Raw genomic sequence first — 18,129 nt, forward strand, 5'->3', positions numbered from 1 at the left:
CACTTTTGTTATGAAGAAACAGAAGCCGATATCTGTTAAGCCGTGCCCACGTCAATTTCCAGGCCACTTTTGTTATGGAGAAACAGAGGCCAAAGTTGTCTAAGCCGTGCCCACGCCTTAGGAAAACTTCCGAAATTGTTGCTAAATCCTTGAGAACAACGCCAATCAATCTTGAACATTCTCATGTGAGTCTGAATGCTCCAATTGACCTCCGTATTCACATCTCATGCAACTTGAAAGAGATACGACAATTAATGGATCATTAATTTCAGAAACTACGCTTTTATCCGCGATGTCCATCACTTGGACCATATATGATTGAAGCTCCTCTTCAAACTGTTTGACTCTTGCTCGGGTAATAGGTCCATCGGGAAGCTTTAATTGAGAGATGTAAGATCCCAAATTTGAGCTCTGATTTCCATTTTCATCATAATTAGCTCTTCCCAATCGAGACGATTTTTGATAACTTATCTCTATAAACGTCAAGGGACGTATATTATGTAATAAAAAAATAATGGGGTAGAAATGAAAAAAGGGTCAAAATCAGGGATGAAAATAGATATACGGAAGGCCAACAAAAGAAAGCCATTCAAAGTTTCGCACTTCAGGTAATTTCCCGCACAAAATCCCATTTCATATCCCATCTTCGACTTCTTTGCTGGTTCTCTCTTCACTCTACCTAAATGTGTTTCATACCGTAGCTTCGAAATTTCAAACTCCACTTCAATTCTCTCACTGCGCAGAATTATGGCTTCAAATCCTCCCCAAACTGTTGAGGATCCTTGCAACACCGAGACCGACGAGGAAACCATCGCTCTAAAAAAGAAGCGGTCGCGCCGGGTCAGCTTTGCGGACCGCGAAATTACATCTGTACATATTTTCAACCGTGATGAGGACTACGAGACACCTCCCGACTCATCCGCTCGGAACCCAAGCTCCGATAGTGTCTCTGAGGCGGAGAAGGAGGTGCTAGGGTTTTTTAGGGACCTTGTTGATAGCGATGATTCTAAAGAAATGTCACCAAATCTAGATGAAGACTACGATGACGATGTGATCAACGCAAGGAGATCCTTTTTGAGGCCGGTTGAGTCCCCGTCTCCTGGAAGCAGTATTTTCGGGTCTGCTACTTCGAATGATGGTTTGTTTAATTCTGTCAGCTTTTAGGAATGAATCGTTTTCCTAAGTTCTTTTTATTTTATTTCCATTAGTTAGATTAGTGTATTTTTATGTTTCGAAAACTGGATTAGCTTATTTTGTTTCATACAGTTGCTGCTAAAACAAAAAAATGACTGTTGATTAGTTAAATATGTCTCACTGGAGTGGCTGCTTGATGCAGGAGACAGTATCCGCATAGCTTATAAGTTAATTATATGGCAAAAACATCAGAGATTATGTTGTTTATTTGCGCTTTTCATGAATCAAGTAAAATTCAGTCAACAAATTGATCCCTAGCATAATGTCATTAACTGAAGATGTCTCAAAAGAATCTCTTGGCTCTTGATGTACAGTTAGCAAAGCATAATTTCCTGCAAGGTGAAGAGTTGATGCATTTTTTCCTGTTGGTTTTTTCAGAAGACAACTTTTTTGGACCTGTATCGACAAGTTTCATTAGACCTGGACAGCAATCCGATTCTGCTGCTTCAGATGACAATCATGATGTTACAATGGATTCTACTGTATTTTCAATGCATTACCGTAGTCTTGCTAGGTCAGATTCTGGAGGAAACACTTTCGAAGAGAAAACTCCTTCCCAGGTAACTACTCCGTCTGATTTTGGAAGTTCCATGGTACTAACAAAGGTGAAGAAGATGATTCCACGATTTTCTTTGTCTGAGAAGTTTAGTGGTGGTAGGGATTCAAATGATATGAGTCTAGTTGGAGAAAACCCACATAATTATGGTTATGAAAAGCTATCTCCTAAATTAGAAGAGCTTTTGGCTGTAAGCAGCAAAGATTTGCAAGATGTTTCTGTTTCTGATTTTCCCAATAAAAATGCATCCAAGAGCAGTGAGATTCCCGTGTTTGATGGGAATATGGGTGACCACATAGATCAAAAGGATCACAGAGATAAGGAAACAGGAAATATTGGCAAGCTAGGATTGTCTCCTGAGGGAGTTTCTTCTGTTTGCATGGAATTGGATGAGTTGAATGGAAATTCGTTAAACACACTTGTTGGTCTGGTTGCTAGTGGTTGCTCATCTCGCAGGGATGAAGATTTGGCAGCTAATGTATTTGTTGATCAACGACTGCAAACTCCTAACCAACTGGCGAAAGTAAGACTTCTGTTCTGGATTGGATTTTCCCCCGTGCTTTGGTTTTTTCAATTTCATATACAGTATATTACAGATCCAAGTTGTATGACTAATATTGTCTTCTTTTGGAGCTCACTAAGGTCCTTGAATTTTATTTTCTCTTTGAAGGTTGTTTTTTTGCAATAATTTTTCACTATAACTCATATATGTTTTTAGTTGCAACTTGCATGCATCTGTTGTCCAATTTGTATGTCGCATTTGCCTAATTATCTTTTCTTACAGAAAGCTAGATGTTACTGTTAGCAATGCTCATGTGATGTGATTGACAGCAATTCATTTAAAGTTAATTTCCTGAATACCATAGTTATTAATGGCGCATGACGCACAAGGCTCCAGGCCTAGCGCCTCACCACCCTCCATGGCGGGCGCAGTCACCTTGGCCCGCGCTAGGCGTCCCTTGTGCACCAAGGCACAGAGAGCCAGCATATGTATGTATTTTGGGTTTTTGAAGGTGTTTTATTGTAGGCTTATGTTCACCCTTGGATTAGACACATCTAAGGCCAAAGTAAACAAAAAACAAAGAAAGAAAACAAAAGATACACGTTTCAATTGGAAGAGCCAGACTCGCATAACTGACAACACAATGATGTAAAAGAGAGAGAAAAGCAGAGAAAAGGAAACAAAGCATACCTGAATAAGCAGCCAGGGTAGAATTGATTCCACATTGCCTGTACTTCGTACTATCACTACTATGTTTGTACAAATAGAACTGTGTTCGCCTACATATACAATTATTATGCTAATGCGCGTGTACAAGCAGTAACAAACACTTAAAACAAACATCAGCAACTATGTTATGCATGTGTACAAACAGAATATTGTCCTGGTTTAGTATTTATAACCTTTTGATTTAGAGTTTATAATTTCTTATAGTTTAAACTATTATCATTTATAGTTTTATAAAAATTTATTCTTGTTAATGCGCCTTCTGTGGCTCTGGCCCGCGCCATCGCCGTGCGCCATGGCTCCAAGACCCCCTTGCGCCTTAGTGCACAGTGTGCCTTTAATAACTATGCTGAATACCCATTGTGTGGTTTTCGCTAGCTGCGTTTAAGAAGTTTAACATTGATTATCTCCTGCCATGTTGTTCAAGTGGGCAACAAATCCTGTATATTTTTTCTCTTGAAAACTTAGTGACCTGTAATGTCTTGGCAAATCAAGCCTTTGGCTTATGCATTACTTATTTCGGTTGCAGGTGAATAAAAACTATACGGAATGTGTGAATGGGATTAATACCCTAAATGTTGAGATCCCTAGTGGCGATCATCAGAGCATTAATGGTGAAGTTCCTCAGTTGGATTCTTTTGTGCATGAATTTAGGGAAAATCCAAATGGAAGTTCTCATGTGAAAAGAAGAGACAATTATGGAATTGATCAGAATTTTGATCAACAAAAATCTCCTGCACATGGGTCCATATCCTCAGTATCTGCCAAACAGCAGGAAATATATCTGGATACTGCTATAACGTGTGAACATTTATCATATGTTACTCCTTCACCAAAGCAACCAAATTCTTTTCTAGGCAAGGGAACTATAAAGAGTGGTGGCAAAAATTTCTCTGTTAATAAAAGCATTTCTAAGTTCCAGATTTTTGAGCCTTCTCCCCTTGCTTCAGCTTTAAAAGAGCGAATTGAAAGTTCGAAACTCAGATTATCAAAGCTGCTTTCATCTACAACATTGCCATTCATTGCTGTTGCTGAAGAGAGCTGTAAGAGTGTTGAGAGAAAAAATGTGGATGCTGTAGTAGCTAACCTAGAAAAGCATTTATTTTGTACTGATGCTAATGATAGATGTCAGGAAAGAACAGATCATGTAGATAGTGCTGGTATTCAAAAACAAAAGGAATATGATAGTTTGAGCAAGGATGATCGATCTAAATGCCTCGCAGAAGATAGGGTGTCTGTGATTTCCATGTCTACCCATGTTTCTTTTGAGGGAGCTAATCAGCTGATGACCAGAGTGGCTTCACCTTCTCAGTTCAGTCAATTGCAGAAGATCGAGAGGCAACATAATTTGATGCCAGCGAAGTTTGTACAGAAGACAGCAATTGTTTCTGGATCTGATTCCTCATTGGTTGATATCAAATTGAATAATGAAAATGATGCCAAGGCAATTGTTCTTCCTGATGAGTTTGTTTCTCCTACAACAAAGACATTGGAAAAGATATCATGCTCATCAACAAAACAACAGTGCACCTCCTTGCATGACTTTCAACCTGATGAGATGGTTAGCATGAGCTTAGGACAAGATAAATGTTCAGTCGGTAAAGTTATTAGTAATAGTAATTCAACTGTAATAACTGATGTATTAAGAACATCTTTTCCTGACGAGGGAGCACAATCTAGCTCACCCCTTCCAGATATTAATGGTTTCGTGGACTTCAATCAAGTGGGAAATTTCCATGACTGGCAAAATTACCCTACTGTTTTGAAGCATGCACCTGAAACTTTACCAATTTCTAGATCTCCTTCAAGGGAGAGGAATTCCCAGAAGGTTCTTTCAGGGAGCCCATATAGGAATATGCTAGCGGCAACTGGTTTTGTCCATTCTGAAAAGGAGGTTCCTGGGGAATGGAATGAAGCTTCACCTCCTGCATCAGCTTCCCACGATATTAGTAGGAGAATTAAGAATATTACAGAGGTCACATTTCTCTCTCTCTCTCTCTCTCTCTCTCTCTCTCTCATGTGTAGTCGCTGATTCTCTCACACATGGAGTTATGTTTAATATCTGTTTTAGTAATATAAATTTCCTTGGCTATTTGTTAATGTTAATAATAGTTTTTGCATCAGAGAGATGTTTTTAAAGTTTGACACTTTAAGCTTGTTGCAATCTTAAACTCAGAGGCCCTTTAAGAAAGAGATGTTTAAGAGTCCCATTAAGGAGCCTACTCATAGTCCCTCCAGAAAAGATCAGCATGGGGTATCAGACAATGAGAATATGCAATCTTTTGCAGGGAAGTCTATAGTCTCTCCCAACTCCAACGTGAATTGTCGTGTTGATAGTGGCAATCATCTGAATGGAATTCCTCCACAAAATATTGAAAACTCTTCTGAAAGGAAAAGAAGATTTGAAGAATCAGTTGCTGAGAATGAAGATAAATATCGGAGGATCAAGAGGAGTCCAGAAATTCACACAAGTGAGGATGCTAAGCTGGAAGTTGTGTTGGAATATGCTATTGGAAGTGACAATACAAGGCAGAATACCAGCAGTGACCAAATGACGAAGCATTGGAGTGACGTACGTATATGTATTTCTGATATGTTTTGTTATATTACATGCATGTATCCAGGTTGTCAACAATGTGGTGGTGGTAAACTTGGACAAACGATCTCTTCGTTTTCTTACCTTGGAATTTTGATGTCACAATTTCTCTTTGTGATTTGTAATTTCTCGTGTGGAGTTAAAATATGGATTAACCTTAACCACATATTATGTGGTATAGTATAGATAATGGAGCAAATATTGGATATGCAAAACACCATGTGGGGAGCCACAAGGTGACAATGCAAATGGACAATCTGATGGATTGTTTTATGCAATTTCCTCATTTCGTTTCTTATTCTGACTTCTACCATGCAGATTTTGCAGAAGTTCTTGGAAGATACAGAGCAGTTGCTCTCTCCATTAACTGGAAAATTAAATACAAAATTGGTACTGTATATCCATATCTTCTTCCATGACATGTATATGTTGTTCTTATATCTGCTTCTCTAAAAGTACTTTTATCCTTATTGTAGCTTTCTAGGCTGCAAGATATCGTATTGCACTTGCAGAAGGTGAAGCTTTTTGAGACACTCCATTCCCAAATAGAGTCTCAGGTGATGAGTAGAAAGGATCATACAAATTGTTCTGACCATTTGCTTTCTAACAATGCTTTATTGTTTTGTCTGCAGAAAATGAGCGATCAGTCGAGTGAAATTAGGCTAAACAGGTGGTGGTTCATCTTGTCATACTCTTTTCATGTATCTGGATCACTTTGCTTTCGAGGTCATTGTTTGTAAATTAAATGAGTAAATAAGATCTGATTGATGATATTATGTCCCAGAGTAGCTGAAACCAAAATGTTGCTTTATAAGTTGGCATATCAAAAGGCAAGGCTGCAGCTAATGCATATGGAGCGTGAGAAAGTGCTGGTATTCTTTTTCCTTGTATTCTTACATTCCCTATATTTTAATATTCTTTGGTCTCATGTCTTTATTTTTTATGCAGAAAAAATCACAACAATTGAGCTCAGCACTTCATAAGTCTCAGATGCTGAAGTTGAATAGACAATGTCTACTTTTGTCTGGTAGCAGGAATTCTGCAGCTAACAATCTTAGATGCACATCTGATATGAGCAGCAAAACAGGGGTATATATCAGTTTCAAGATTCTTAATTTCTTATGCCATTCAGTCCCTTCCACTCTTTATCATTTGCATCTAAAGTAAACAGTAGATTTATTTTCAGGAACTGTAAGAAAAAGGAGAAGAATGATTTAATCAGAAATTTGTGAATCCTTCTGCATGATAATATTTTGATGTTGAAACTTCCCTGGTCATACCTTGCTATTTTCTTTGTATCTAGAAAATCTCGAAAGCACTCCATAAAATTATAAAATCTTTGCAGCTCTCTCTCCCTCTCACTCCCCTAACAGACATGGTGCAGCATTCATATCTTAAGGACATTCGTGTTTTCCCAATTCAAACAAAAAGGAGTTTTTTTGTCCAAGCTTTACTCCTATTTCTTCCAATTTCTGACCTTGCAGCCTCCTTTCAATGAAATATTTATTTTGGCTGGAATGGGTATTGGTTGAATAGTTGCATTGATGCATTTTAATCTATTGTAGTGATAATGGAAGGAGGAGATCCACTGTATCATTGTCACCTTCTGTGAGATTCTTTTTAATTACCTATCAGGATTCATGAATTATCAATGAAAATGGGAATGAAGATGTTATGAACTTGGTACTTAATTTTTATATTTTCTTTTTATCACAATGAACTTAGTAACTGAGAGAAACTTTTTCTTTTTGAAACTACAGAGAGTTAATTCTATTTATTCTTTTATTTAGGATTTAGAGAAGCTGTTTGCTATATATGTTCAGTTTCATTTTTGTGTGCGAGTTCTAGATGTGGACATGCAAATGAAGTCCAGTTCTTTTAACATTTCGGTGGTAGTTGTCTGATCCTTCTTCTTTGCCTTAGGACTTATAAGCCAATTTGGAATTGGTGAATACGGAGGAAAGAGTTGAATACTTCTAGACTCAGGTCATTTTTGGTTCTTTCTTACAAGTCACTCTGTTATAAATTAGAAAAATTGGTTGTGAAAGAAGGAAGTCTGAAAAAAAGCAGTTTGCAAGTTGAATCAGTATCTGATTCTAGGTTAAAGAGACCTTTAAAGTATAACCAGATCCAAACTCAGGCCCGTGATATGAGAGGCCAGGATGATAATTTTCTTGTTAGTGCTCAGCTTTTCCTTTATTCTTGTAAGTCAGACCCATTAATGTGTACCAAACATGGAGTATTTGTCTGTTTACATGGTGCACTCTTATAGATTGATTTAAATATTCTGCATCTTCATGATTCATGCTGATATTTTTCTGTTTTAGAATACTTTATTGTATTATTTAAGAAATGCCTCCATATCTGCGAATATGCTCGACTTCTGCCTATTTTAGATATATGATATCTTGAAAGATTAATGTAGTGGGTATACGGAGTTTACTTTCAGTTTCATGACCTACATGCTTTGATATTGTGCAGCTTTCCTGGGAAAAGTTGGCTGCAATGAAGCATGACTTTGAAGTTATAGATAGGAAAATAAAGAATCTAACAAAATCGTTCAACAGTTACCTCAGAATGAAAGGAGAACCTAGCTGTTCTGAGATTATTGCACAGCTAAATGTTCATTTGAAGAAGAAAACTTCTTGCAAGATTATACATGACGATTTGCAGGTCTTATTTTCTTACGCTGACACAATCAAATGCAAATATAATTTCCTTGACTACTGAGAGGTTGTCTTGTCTGTTATTTTATCAGTTATGGGAAATTGATGACTTTGGGAGTATGAATCTGAAGCGAAGCATTGCTCTTAATTACCGAGGCTTATTCTGCCAAAGGTTGTTTTTCTGTTGATTTTGCCCCCATTTTGTTATGGCATCACCTATTGAGCTTTCTGTTGATTATGTTATCCCCTTGCTTGTACTTTTTTTGTGATGGAATGCAGATTTGTGATAAATGGCAGCCCTACTCCTAGTGTTTTTGTTTCGAACAATTTGGATGGCACTAATATCACAAAGGTAATGTAGTCTAGCAGTGGGATGTGGCATTAGTTTTATTTTCTATCGCATTTCTGAAATAAGTGTTTCTTTGTTCTTTTTAGAACTTCCCTAATATGGATGCCTGCACTGCATTTGCATGGACTTTAAATGCAAGGTCCAAAAAGAAGCTTGTTGGTTTCAAAATATTTGCCCAGGAAACACAGGTAAATATCAGTCTACTTTTTTCATTTAGTTGTATTATGTATATATTTTTTTCTTGATGTTTATACTGGAGTTTGCTGATACAAACGTGTGCTTATCAATGAAAAGAGAAGCTTCCAACTTAATTGCTATGAGATATATTTGCTGAAGGCCTTTTTCTTTTTCTTGAATGATATTCTGTTGCTTCAATATCATACCCTCTTTTAATTTTGCTTTGGCTTGTCAGTCCCATTATTCAAGGGGGTTAGAGTTATTTTCCTCAACCATCTTCTTCTTATTTTAGTTAATGGTTATGAAGGACTTAACTGACTGAGCTAAGCAAGTAGATACTATTTGTATTTTTTTTAATGCAGTTTTGTGTTATGCAGATTACGTGTTCACTTCTACATAATCTGCTTGATGTGTTTGGAGAAGTTCAGTTAGCATTGCTAGAAATTCGAAATTTGGTCCAGACAAGATTCTGTTCCTCTGGTAATAGTTCATCCTCTTTCATTTCTTTTCTCTTTAATTTGCTGTCCAATTTGGACCTTAGCAATGACCATGTGCATCATTGGAATCTAAAAGTGCAATTCATAGTTTTGTAAAATATTAAGTACAACTGTGTATCGTACTTTGGACAAAAGAGAACTTCTTAAAACTTTGCATCCTTGAAATTTAAAAGGTTATTTAGTGGCAATTTTTTTCACTTGATAGTAATGAATTAACTAACTGGTGGTTACTTAAATGCTTATGAAGTTCATGTTATGTTGGCAACTTAAATTTAGGTAAGCTCATTGAAGGAAATTCTTTTCCTTAACATTCATTTGTGGAAAAATTGGAGCCATCTGATGTTTGCATTCCTTTGGCATTAGTTGTCCCTAAGATATGATAATGTGATATTATCAAATATATTCCAAATGAAGCGTCAAGTAGTTGCTGCATATCTGTAATATAAAGCTAATACCTTTCAAGTTCACCAAGGGTTTTCTTTGGAGCATACCAGATTCATTAGTGGACTTTAATTATTTAAATCCAGTGACACAGCATGCTGGGTTTTTAAAAAATCATCACATTTATTATTGGTCCGTTAACAAATTGAAATTAGTTATTATCGTGTGTAGTTTGTATTTCCTCTGTTATATGATAAAATTTCAGAAGTGTGAAGGTTTTGACAAGAAAAATGGTAGAGTTATACATTGAATAGTAGGAAAAAAGGGGTACTTAAAATATAGTATTCCTAATGGATACTGAATCTATTTTTGGATCTACGTGGAGTTGTAATCCTGAACCCACCATAGCGAAATGCGGATGTAAATATTTATAGCACTAATTAAGACAACTTGTTCAATGCTCGTGGGAGAATTGGGAAAGCTTGTTTGAATTGTTTTTACTAGGTTCTATTTTGCACTTGACCGTAGGGATTGTTGTTTGGTTATTCCTTTTTAAATTATCTGAAAGGAACCTGTCTGACACTATCAAATTATGTAGATATTGCATTAGAAACTTTCTATGGTATACTTTTTATACAATTGTTTTATTTTTTTGTTTTCATTAATTAAGAGTCTTTAATATTTAGGAGTTTTTGGTTTCCATTAGTTTTGATAGTTGCTGTAGGATAGGTTTTAAGGATGCTATTTGATATTTATTAATTTATTGTGTTCAGTGCTGCTTATTTAGTTAGGCTAGTTTTCGTCTTTCTTTTTGCTGGTAGTATTTGTTAGACTTTTTAATTTTGGTAGAATCCTAGTAGTGGTAGAATCCTAATTGTGGTAGGACCCTTTTGGCCAAGGATACCTTAGGTGTTTAGGAATCATTACCTCTTTATAAAAGGGGATTTTCTATCGATTAATTTTATGCAGAAATTTCAATCAAAGAATTAAGGAAGAGTTGGTGCCTCTTTAATAAAAAAATCACCAATCGTAAAATCAGGAAAGGTAGGTACTTCAAGGAAAGGCAAAAACAACAAAGAAGTCATGCTTGATTTCTTCGTGGGAAGACCCGTGACGAGATCTTTTTCGCGGTCCCATAGCAACTTTTATGATAGAATCATATTCAGGTGGGGATTTTTTTAGATATATTGTAGAAGTGGAAAATGAATTTTAAACACAAGCACTGGAAACACACTAAAAGCAAACACTAACAGTCTACCACCAACATACATGCATAGATAGAAAATGAAAGCAGCATAGTTAGATCCAATGCGTCATTGGTTGGGACAAAAATGCAGTGTCAAATGATTCATGTTGTTTTCTTTTTACTCCGAGGCCTCTTAATGAATGCTCACAATTTATAGACAAGGGAGTATGCACGAGTGTACGTACTAGTGTTGGGAAGACTGAAGAGTTTCCTATTACGATTGGAGTGCATCAAGGTTCCGCACTAAGCCCATTTCTTTTTGCCATCGTTATGGATGAACTAACAAGTTCACTTCAAGATGGTATACCATGGTGCATGCTGTTTGCAGATGATATCGTGTTGGTTGATGAGACGAAAGAAGGAGTGGAGAGGAAGTTGGAACTATGGAGACAAACTCTAGAATCTAGAGGCTTTAAGTTGAGTCGAAGTAAGACAGAATATTTGGAGTGTAAGTTTAGCGGCCGTAGGAGTAGGGAGGCAGGGACAATCACCCTAGATGGGAGAGTTGTTCAGGCCTCGGATTGCTTCCGGTATTTAGGATCTATTATCCAAACGGATGGAGAAGTAGATGGAGATGTTGCTCATAGGATTAAAGCTGGTTGGTCGAAGTGGAAGAGTGCTACGGGTTTCCTTTGTGATCCCGACATGCCTAATAGATTGAAGGGAAAATTCTACCGGACGGCAATTAGACCAGCATTGTTATATGGTACGGAGTGTTGGGCAGTGAAACACTGCCACATCCATAAGATGTCGGTGGCGGAGATGCGTATGTTGAGATGGATGTGTGGTCATACGAGAAAGGACCGGGTGCGTAATGAAATAATTAGGACAAAAGTAGGGGTCACATCTATTGAGAATAAAATGAGAGAAAACCGACTAAGGTGGTTTGGCCATGTGAGACGTAGAGCGCTTGATGCGCCGGTTAGGAGAACCGAAGAGTGGCAAAGGGATGTAGTGGTGAGGGGTAGGGGAAGACCTAAGCAAACTTGGAGGAGGGTGATCGAGAGTGATATGAGTTTACTGGGAATTGAGGAAAATATGGTAGTGGATAGGACGGATTGGAGGGAGCGAATCTGTGTCGCTGACACGACTTGACTTTCACGGTTTTATATGATGGTTCATGTTAGCCGACCCCGAATCATTTCGGGACTAAGGCTTTGTTGTTGTTGTTGTTGTAGTTTGATTCTTCTCGCATGATCCACCATGTATCATTGTTCTTGGGTTATGGATGCTCGTATTACATGTGCTTTATCGAAGTTAAATGCTTCATGGACCTCCCAGTACTCGGTCTTTTTAGTTCACTGGCTTTCGAAAAGCTTGCTTTTATGTTGTCACCCTTAGAACTAATTTGTTAAAGCCACTTAATAGCTATATGATTCCTTGACACTCTCCTATCCATGCAGTCTGCCTTCATGTCAAGTTGATAGATGGTACCCATTAATCAACTTTTGAATTAGCAGTCCTGGTTCCAGATTTCCTATATAAATGCAAAAGGCCGTAATTAACCACAAATGTTTTTCTCTTCTCCAGTTGAACAGCTTCAATTGCAGCTATGTTTCATTGATTTTAACAATGGTTGGAGGATGATGGTGACTCTGGACATGACATGTTTGAATCGGTAAAGGTTCCTATCTTATTCTTTTTCGTTATTCCTATTAGTAGCACACCATTCTGAATTAATCAATTTATGAAAATACCAAATTGCCTGCTGTTGTCTGCTGAGGACCAGTATGTGCATATCTTCATTCTTGTACGAACTAGATGTGCTGTTGCACATTCTAACTTGAAAGTTTCACCAATGCAGGGGGTCGCAAATGGGTAGTTTCAGATGAGTATGAGTTGGGTTTTTACAAGTTAGTTTGTATATCATCCATGTACAGATTGATGACCGTTTAAATTTCATATGCATACCATGCCCACATAACCTTAATAGATGCTAACCGACCCATTTGCCAAATTAGCAATGATTTAATAGACATAAGAAATGTTTTCTACATTTTTTTTCTAAATTTCACATGATTTTTGAAGTGATTTTCTGATGAAAATAATGACATTTCACATTCAATTTGCGAGACTATTGTTTCATATTACACAAACGTGTTGAGCAAATGTAATAAGAATCCAAGTCTTTATCTAATATTCAAACAAGAATTGAAATAAACTACTTATAGAAGATGCAAATATGGCTAAAATTGCTGTTTTTCCATTGCCTTTTTTATGTCATATTTTTGTTCTTTTCTTTACAATTTTGAAATTCTTTCTACTATTCAATTAAAAAAAATCCAAATTAACATCTGTATGTAGTAGGTACATATTTTTAATGCTCCAGATCATGAAGAATAGGAACTAGAGAATAAAAATTTGGAAATGGCAAAATGCAATGAATATGAATCCAAACAATCAATTCATAGAATTGTTACAATAATTTGTATAAGAAATATTATAAAATATCCAAATGTTTTTTCAATTTTGCCAGCGTAAAACTTAGCCACATCTTATGACATGAACCAAAATATATGGTTCATGTTAGCCGACCCCGAATCATTTCGGGACTAAGGCTTTGTTGTTGTTGTTGTTATCCAAATGTTTTTTCAATTTTTGTTGACTCAGAATGGGTTGGTATCCACTTTCAATCCTTATGACTCGTATTAAAATGGTTTGAACCATTTATTGCTCACTAGAACTATAGCAGACTCTTTATAATGGACTACTGACGGATCTTTTGGCTGATACTGTACTTAGTGGGTTCCACAGGTCCAATGTATTTGCTTTAAATGTGCGACATTGAAAGCTAATAATTGGTATTTCTTATTGATGCAATTTTGCTTGAATTTCAACTCTTAGCTTCACAATGTAATTCAATTGTGCATGTTAAAATATTAGTTTTGCGTTTGAGGTTCTGTGATGCAGACTTGTGGAACAATGCATGGTACGACTCAGCATAATATGCTGAATAGCTTGAATTTTGGAACTTGGTTGTGGATGTCAACTCTTCATGTAAAATAGTTAAATTTTGTAACCACACCCTAAGGAGGTGCTGGTTTTTATTTCAGTATGGGTGTTGTGGTTATTGCAGAAGATTGTAAATTAAAGTTAGATAAGTTCCACTAACTTCCTTGCACTGGTTTTAAAGCATTCTGCACGATTTTTAAGTGTATGTAATAGGCCAAACAGCAAGGATTCAACACATTAACTGGTGATCTCAGTCGCCTAATTCTTTGACCTAAATAATTTAGTTAAACATGTCTTATTATAAATGTGATATTTATGTTGGTAAGTTGCTTATGTTCTGTTCTTATTAGCAACTAACAAATAGCTAAAGTTGTTACAATTTTCTTTTTCTTTTTAATATTTATACCCCTGATAAAACAAAATGGTTAGATTGTCTGACATTTGAGTTTCTGAAACAGTGGGGTGTATCCTTCAGAAGTTGTTCCATCTCAACTAGAAGCTTCCTTTGCTGGGACATGCATGCCAGTTCCTGAGTCTCTGGTGGCTAGAATAACAGCTGCAGTTGATGGTCTTGGAGCTGGGTATTCAAGGATTATAAGGCTTTGCAGGTGTATTTCCCAGGTGGTGTGCTCCCCTTGAGCACATGAAAAGTGCCTCAGTTCGTCTTGAAAATAGATCTGTCAGCTCGGCTTTGCATTTTGGGTTGGTCTTCGGTTTTGTAGACTTCATACTACAGATAGCTTCTGCATTGTTCAGCAAAATAAACTTTGCCTCTGAACTCTGGACTGAAGTTGGTGCTGTAACTAATTTGGTCACCAATTTAATAGAACCTATAAATAATTAAGAAATTTGATTATAGTTCATACTATTTTCTGTGGTTTTATTACAGTTGCAAGAAAATTCGAATTAAGGAACGGGTGAAACTGTTCCTGAAGTTGGTGGACATGATCGGTTAGTCCAAATCGAAGTTTAGGTATAACTCAACCTTGGAAATTGTAATATTTGACAAATTAAATCAAATTTGACAAATTTTTAGGTATTGAAATTGATTGTATTTGATTTAATTTGTAAAAAATTATTAATTTCAAAACTGAATTAATGCTTAAACTTTGGTTTGATCTAATTCCAAGAAAATCCAAGTAGTGAATGTCTTATGATGTGACAAATGTTACTATGTTTGCATTATTCTTTTTGCTGAGATATAAAGTTACCAGGAGAAAGAAAATATCCTAGTCGTGCAATTGACAAAGCAGAAAATATCTGAGTCTTGCGATTGAGAAAGCAGAAAATATCCTAGTCTTGCAATTGACAAAGCAGAGGCCTAAATCATGAGATATTTTGAAGCCTGTAGATATTTTGAAGGCTGGATCAGATATTTTGAAGCCTATATCCAGAAAGCTATAATTGGCAGAATATGGTGGAAAAGGAAGGCTAGTAATAGCATACTTCTATTAACTTACCTGGTTGTGAAGCATAAATTTTGATTAAATGCAGTCAAGGTTGTGGTGTTAAAGATCTAAATTGCCGGACCACTTGGGTATATGTCTTAAGTGGACCATTCAATTTGCAACTATTGAGAATTATTGTTGTTCAGACATAAAAGCTTCTAATTCCAATTTTCGCTTTCTGGAATATGCAGATTCTTCTTTAGCTACTGGTTCAAGTGGAGAGGTGCTGTGAATTGATACTGTGTCCTTGACTACCTGCTTAATACAATTGAACCTTCAGTGTTTAAATCGTTTTTCTGGATATATTTTCAATAATATTATAGTTTTAAAATATTAAGGTCAATTGTATTATTCTAAATTTATGCTTTGTTTGATTTAATTTTGTTTAACTGAACAAGTGACTAGAAAAGAAATTATGAAGTCAACAAGAGCAAGTAGTAAGAGAATTTAGGATGTGCTTTTGGTTTCATAATCATAACTTAAAATAGTGTATATGGAAAAGACCTATTCAAATAATTGAGCTGATGACAATACATCTAAATCGGTTGCCGAAACAAGTGTAGATTTTGCCAAAAAGGCCATTAGATTCCCAAATCAAATATGATTGTCTATGTTATTAACGTTGTAATCTATGGGATAATCCGAATTATAAATGGTACTAATAAAGAAATACGATAATGGTTGCAAGAGTGGGCCATGATGAGGGAGTGATGTGTCAATTACTGAGTAAAAGAAGGGCAATTTGGAAAAAAAATATAATAAAGAAATGAAAAAGTGAACTACTTTTTGTGGGGTTGAATCTCACATGTCTATTAGTATTGTCAAGTGGCTGGTTGCCTTGCCTTTGCTGTGTTTCGTACAAATGCCTTATCTAAACAAATAGTTATTACTTCTTTCTTCCATTACATAAGTTCCATCACACCCCTACTTCTCCAAATAAAGTTTTAAGTTTATTCCTATTGTTTTTTTTAGTAGTGACCTTATAAAATAATAAAATTTTACATTTTTACGTTACAAATAATTTATTAAAATGTTTAACACTAAGTGTCACGTATAAGTTAATTAAAATTAACTGGCTAAAATATTTACTATATTATTAATATAATTACAAGCATGTTAAATGTACAAAAAAAACAAATATATATATTTTAGTTTATTGACAAACTTGTTTGGAAGGTCTAGTGTTGGATCTACATGAGAGGTAGGTGGGGCATTCGCGTCTCTTACCTTCCTGTCCTCGTGGTTTTGCCACTCTTAAAAAGGCATTCGTCTCCTTTTGATGGTGTTTCGTTTCAAAATTGCTTAAAATGATATATTGGTTATCTGAATTTGTTTAAAGTGCTCTATTAATTTTCGTATAGTAATAAATTGTTCTTGAATATAATTTTCAAATTACTTTGAAAAAAACAAACTAGTAAAATCGTGTTCCATTCTAAAAAATTTGTAGATTAATCACTTAAATGACTGATATGACAATGAAATCAATAAGTTGAAATTTTGTACTACCTACAAATAAAATATCAAGTAACTTGATATTGATATTGATATTGTTTTTTTTTTTTTTTTTTTTTTTGCATTTCATGTGATAGGGGAAATATGCACTTGTATGGGACAAATTTAGACCTGCTCTCTCTTACTCTATTGACATATGTTACTTTTCAAAACAAAATTAGCAATTCTTATAATTTGCACATTTTAAATTGTTCATTTATGACATAAGTGAAAAAGTAAACCTGTGTTATAAATGCTTTTGGTTTACTTGTACAAACTCTATCCATATTTTTGTATTACTTCTATTAGTAAAAGAACAATAATTTTGTTTATTTTTTTTTTTTTTTGTAATTATTACTACCCTCAAATGAATAAATAACACGATAATAATCCTAGAAATATTAGATTGGACTGAATATTTTAAGAAAAATATAAAATTTTAACTAATTTTGATCAAATTCAACTAATTCAGTCAAAAAAGTCAACATTTTAATTCGATTTTGAATTCTTTTTCTTAAATATTTGATTTTATATAGCATAATTAAGATCCATGTCCAACCTTAATAATAAAAGAGTGAAAAAGATCTGGATAAAATAATAATAATAAATAAATGAATAGTAGATTTGAAGGAGGGTAAAGAGTTACCTTAGCTATACGAAAAGAGTTTCAAGTGTTTGAAGAAAATATATAATGACTTGTTTCCTTTTGATGGCCGTCAAGTTTCCCTCTCATTAAAACAAACCGCAAGAATCAACTTCTTTTTTATATTTGATTACATACTTATTAGGCCAATCATGTGAAATACTTTAGCTTTTTTTCTAATTTAAACAAATCTAAATAGACTTTGTCTTTATTCTCTTACTTTATATATCATATTTTTTTTTTATTACAAACTAAGCAAAATTATATTAATTTCTTTTTTTTTTTTGGTAGAAAAGGAAAAGAAAAACGAATAACAACAAACTACCTAGGAATTAGCTTAGGGAAGCTAACCTATCTTCTAAGAGAAGATGAGAGATGAAACTAGGGGAAACAGGAAGGGTAGTAACGCCTAACGTCCCTTCATGGCCCGCCGCCGCCAAGCGATCAGCAACACGATTCTGCTTTCTAAAAATGTGTCTGAACTCTACGAACTCAAAGGAGGAGCAAAGCCTTATAATAGCTTTGATGAGGTTGCGACTGTTAAGACCCATAGAATGATTCTCAGAAATCATTTTGATTGCTTCCAAATTATCAGACTCCACAGAGAGCCTCTTAACACCCAGCCTTTTAGCAAGATTGATTCCAGTAAGAATAGCCCAGAGCTCCGCAGAAAAGGAAGAACCCAACCCTAAATTCTGGGAGAAC

General features: G+C 35.5%; 2 protein-coding genes across 4 annotated transcripts; both read left to right on the forward strand.

Annotated features, from left to right (window-relative positions):
- Positions 1 to 608: 608 nt before the first annotated feature.
- On the forward strand, positions 609 to 14,723 carry LOC136229016 (uncharacterized). Of its 3 annotated transcripts, none has more exons than XM_066017556.1 (16): positions 609 to 1,138; positions 1,573 to 2,273; positions 3,508 to 4,953; positions 5,155 to 5,550; positions 5,893 to 5,964; positions 6,051 to 6,131; positions 6,207 to 6,244; positions 6,359 to 6,446; positions 6,523 to 6,663; positions 8,056 to 8,247; positions 8,333 to 8,412; positions 8,520 to 8,592; positions 8,676 to 8,777; positions 9,144 to 9,246; positions 12,421 to 12,508; positions 14,301 to 14,723. In XM_066017556.1, exons 1-16 carry the CDS (start codon positions 748 to 750, stop codon positions 14,479 to 14,481), a joined length of 4,173 nt encoding a protein of 1,390 aa, XP_065873628.1. In that variant the 5' UTR covers positions 609 to 747; the 3' UTR covers positions 14,482 to 14,723. The 3 variants fall into 3 exon arrangements, with proteins under 3 accessions (XP_065873628.1, XP_065873629.1, XP_065873630.1); XM_066017557.1 differs by having other exon boundaries at positions 6,051 to 6,089; XM_066017558.1 differs by having other exon boundaries at positions 1,012 to 1,118.
- LOC136229017 (uncharacterized) lies at positions 10,407 to 12,404 on the forward strand. The gene has a single exon (XM_066017559.1). It carries the CDS (start codon positions 11,161 to 11,163, stop codon positions 11,983 to 11,985), a length of 825 nt encoding a protein of 274 aa, XP_065873631.1. The 5' UTR covers positions 10,407 to 11,160; the 3' UTR covers positions 11,986 to 12,404.
- Positions 14,724 to 18,129: the final 3,406 nt, after the last annotated feature.

Source organism: Euphorbia lathyris, chromosome 5 (assembly GCF_963576675.1).
Source record: "Euphorbia lathyris chromosome 5, ddEupLath1.1, whole genome shotgun sequence".
In the NCBI taxonomy this organism is placed as follows: Eukaryota; Viridiplantae; Streptophyta; class Magnoliopsida; order Malpighiales; family Euphorbiaceae; genus Euphorbia; species Euphorbia lathyris.